Source organism: Microtus ochrogaster, linkage group LG2 (assembly GCF_000317375.1).
Source record: "Microtus ochrogaster isolate Prairie Vole_2 linkage group LG2, MicOch1.0, whole genome shotgun sequence".
Lineage (NCBI taxonomy): Eukaryota > Metazoa > Chordata > Mammalia > Rodentia > Cricetidae > Microtus > Microtus ochrogaster.
In genome coordinates this window covers 12,651,725-12,656,207 of record NC_022028.1, presented here as the reverse complement: position 1 = coordinate 12,656,207, position 4,483 = coordinate 12,651,725, and the positions used below count along the sequence as shown (strand labels likewise).

General features: G+C 37.2%; 1 protein-coding gene across 1 annotated transcript in view; it reads right to left on the bottom strand.

The window, feature by feature from the left end:
* The window catches only part of Lmbrd1 (LMBR1 domain containing 1), a 91,905-nt gene that overhangs the window by 44,000 nt on the left and 43,422 nt on the right, over nt 1–4,483 (bottom strand). Inside the window, exons 6-7 of the mRNA XM_005359882.3 lie at nt 4,288–4,376; nt 817–890 (exon numbers count right to left, since the gene is read on the bottom strand). Coding sequence (XP_005359939.1) covers nt 817–890; nt 4,288–4,376 — 163 coding nt within the window. The remainder of the gene's footprint in view (nt 1–816; nt 891–4,287; nt 4,377–4,483) is intronic.

Below are 4,483 nucleotides of genomic sequence, written 5' to 3'. Positions count from 1 at the left end.
TGTCTGTGTGTCTGTGTGTGTGTATTTGGACATGTATGTGGATAATTAGTTCCAGAAATCAAATTCAGAATCTGTTAGTCTTAGTGGCAGATACCTTTACCCACTAAACAATTGTGCCAGCCCAAGGACTTTTAATTATGTGTGCAAGAAAACATGAATGATCACGTAACATGACTTGATTCTGCTATTAGAGTAACAGCCCATCTCTTTTATGCCTAAGGAAAGATATCCCAAAGTGTTTCCAAAAGAACAGTATTTCCCATCTTTACAAGAATCAAGAATGCTCTATGCATAATTTCATTAATCTCAAAAGCTTCCAGATCACTTAGATGCTGCTTATACAATTCCATGGGGAAGGGGTAAGATAGAGCATCGACTATGGCCCTTTTATTCTTAATCTGACCCAACTACAGAGCAATGTGTATACATAGTAGTAGTCTGCCATGCCTTGCTATTTCAAGAGACACTTGAACAAAATCAGAAAGCTAGAAAATACAGCACCAGGCTCTACAGACTGGAGGAGTGTCAGCGTGCAGACAGAACAAATCTATAAGCTAGTAACATACTGGCCTACGGTTCTAGGGTCTGGCATGTACCAACACTAAGTCCACTTACTGCACAGGATAGAACTAGTTATAAGATTCATTTCTCAGTACTAATTTTGTAAACAGATAACTGTGACCAAGTTATTGAAAATTTATCGTCCTCTCAATCTCTTAATTTGAAGAGCGAAGGACAGTGCATAGACAACTGAAGTACAAGGCAGGCGGGTGCAAAGGACGCTGCTGTGCGGAGCTCAGACCCCTCTGCACTTACTGTGTACGTGATGGCTGCCAGCATCCCAATCAAGGTCAGAGAACTGATAGAGAATGACAGCGCAGCTAAACCATCTGCGGGAAATGAAAACACACGGTTAATGTACATCTTTAATACTCTAATGTTTATATGTATTACAGCAATGTAAAATATATAAATAAGGCTCCTTAGGCATTATGAAGGAATAAAACAAATATTACTGAGTCCTTCAAGTGCCAATCCTATTCAAGAGAAGACTTTCTAAAGAACTCTTTATAAATTGATCTTCACACAATCCTTTTAGATCAGCTAAGATTTCCTTTCCTTCACCTTTTAAAATTATGAAGAAAAGCCAGTTTAACTGTTGGACATAAAAAGAAATCAGTAAACTATTAGATACATAAAAAGACGACAAAAGGATTACATGGCGCTTGTCTTCTGTGTCCACCTCTGTGTGTAAAGGTGGAGGTGCAATGTCCGCACTGTGTCTTCCTCTGTGGTCTCCACGTTGGTCTTTCATTGAACCTGAAGTTCAGCAATTCATGTAGACCTACTGTGTAAGCCAGCAAGCCTGGGGGCTCCTCCCATCTCCAGTCAGTTGTGAGGTTACAGACCTTTAATGCTGGTGGCTGGGATCCATACTTATGTCCTCATGCCCACCGAGGTACCATCTCCCCAGCCCATGCCTGGACTACATAGGAATACCCTTCCTTTCTCTTTTTTTCTGCCTTTCTTTAGCTGTGATAATTTGGGGTTAATTTTTCCTTAATTTGAAAATATTATTTTATATGTAGCCTAAAATTTTGAGTATATTTCATTTTTTTCAAGATTTATTTTAAAATTGTATTTAAATTAATTGTTTTGAGATTTATTTTTAAATTTTATTTAAATTAATTGTTTTGAGATTTATTTTTAAATTTTATTTAAATTAATTGTTTTGAGATTTATTTTTAAATTTTATTTAAATTAATTGTTTTGAGAATTTCATGAGTACTGTACTTACATCATTTCTGCCTGTCCTCCAATTCTGCGCATGCTTCCAGCCTCCAAACCCACTCAAGTTCTGATCTCTTCTATTATTACGCCTATATACAGCTTACTAAGTTCATTCACTGTTGCTCTTGTTTACATGCACTCAGGGTGACCTCCTGAAACTGGATAACGACTCCACTTCTCTCTGCAGCTATCCATTACCTAGCTCTGCATCCAGGGGTGGGCCTGGGAAATGCTCCTAATGCCCTGTCACCTCAGCTGGTATTGCCACTGTGGAGGTTAAAACCAACCAAATAAATTAGAAATGCTATCTAACAAGTTAGGAAGTCAAGAGCGAGAGTCTACAGTGCAACAAAATTGTATCAGGTCACATAAAGAAAAACTATGAAAATATAGCTATTATTAACTGAGAATGATATTTCCTTGATAAAATAGAACCAGTAACTGGGAATGGACATAAACAGATCCTATTGACTGAGAAGTTGTGGCATAGTTATACAATCTATTACTTTGCTACAAAAAACAATTACATAAATTAATTTTAAAGCACTGTTCAGTGAAAGAAGCCAGATATATATGAAACTGGCAATATACTGATAATACTTTTAAACAAGTAAAGCAACATAAAGTTTAATAAATTACAACATGGGACATGATATTAACTGACTAGTCCATTAAGCAAAATTTTGTTGTTAGACTTGTTCTACACCTTGACTGAACTCAGATATGCACACACATATTTACATAACATGCCTGTGCACAATATGTTTGTTTTAGAACACATTTAAGTATACATTTTGAAATAGTTAAATGTACTTGATTTCTAACATATATAAGAAGTGGGATGGGAGAAATGAAACTAGAAACTCTTGGGTAGAGACTGAAGAGATGGCTCAGTAGTTAAGAGCACTGGCTTCTCTTCCAAAAGACCCAGGTTCAATCCCCAGCACCCACACAGCAGCTCACAAGCATATGTAACTCCCGTTCCTAGGAAAAAGATTTCCTCTCTGGCCTCCATGCTACCAGGCATGTATGTGGTGCACAGACATCCATCCATACATGCAAAATACCCATACACACAAGAAAGTACAGCTGGATAATGAAACTAGACTTTAAAATATATTATAACTAGATTATGTAAGATGTGGTGTTTTAGATTTAACATAAAATAAAACCGAGACTAAAGAGGGACAAAATTGTAAGATAATGACAAAAATCAAGAATGCTGCCATCTAAGCACTGATGTTTGGGGCAGAAAAGCAATCCAAAACGGTAAAGGAATTAGCAGCAAGAAAAGCAGTGGCCAGTGTAGCCATGGGGTCAAGGCCACAAACCCACAGCAACTGCAGCAGTGCCAGTCCCACTGTCCTTACTCTTGCTGCCACCAGGAGACACTAAGGGACTTTGGTGTCCAAGAGGAAGCAGCAAGTGAAAGACGAGAAAATGACAAGCTGCACGACAGATCCCATGGCGCAGTTCAATCATTATTTAATGCACCTGCTGGGTAAGAAACAAGAAGGCTGATCCAAGGATATACAGGACCGTGAGAGAGCAAACACAAAGCAGGAACACCTCAGTACGGTGTTTATAAAAGGTAGGATGCTACCTTTGTTTAGAATTAGTTGATATTTTCAAACACACAAGTTTTGAGTAATATTTTACTGTTTTAACCTAATTTCTCTTTCTAATGATAAAGCTATTTTTCAGAAACTAAGGAACTCTTTAAATGTAGCCACCTGAACTTGCCGATTCCTCCTTTAAAATAGTGGTTCACAGGAAGGAGAGCTGTCTCAGCAGCTCATAGCTCTTACAGCTCTTGCAGAAGACCAGGGTTCAGTTCCCAGCACCGACATGGGGCTGTAAGTGGGGGTTCACAACCATCTGTAACAGCAGCTCCTGGGGACCCAACACCTCTGTCCTCACCTGTGCTTACGTGCACATACCCATGCCCTCCCCACATATGCATACAACCAGAGGGTCTTAATGAAATCTTCAACTATTAACCTGTTCTCTATGACCTAGGCTTTGTTTTGTTAGAATTTCAAGAAAAGCAATCCTGATGTGTTCTGGTGCTACAGTCAAACATTATTTAACTCATATGAAACATGTAATTTACATTCTCAATGAAATATTACTTCATCTTTAATAGCATCATAGAGCATTCAATTAAAAATTTAAAATAAAAATCAATATGCCACTATCATACTTTTTAAACATGTTACTCTGTTATCATAAAGAATTAAAGAGCACATTAAAATAATAAGTCCATTAAAATACTTTGCACATCAAAGTTTCTTTATAAATAACATGGTAACTTCATGCAAAATTGAAGAAGCTACCTACATAATAGCTGGAAGGCAGCTTGAACAAGTTAAACATCCTCATTTAAGTAAACAATGGTAGAGTTAAGTTCCTAAGGAAATAAAAACTTGATAATTTTCCTAAGTTCCCAAAGAACACAAGACAAAAATTACTTGAGAAAATATTTTCAATACTTACGACTGCTGCCAAGTTCTTCAAACAGAAACTTCACCTTTTCCCACTCGGTAGAATTCTTGTTGCTGGGAAGATTCAGTGGCACAAAAGCACTAAAGGAAAATATAACTCTGTTTAAACACCTCAAAGGAAGTTATAGAAAACTGAGAGGTCTGAAACTCAATTTTCAAGATTTTTAAAAGAAAAATCAATTTTTCCA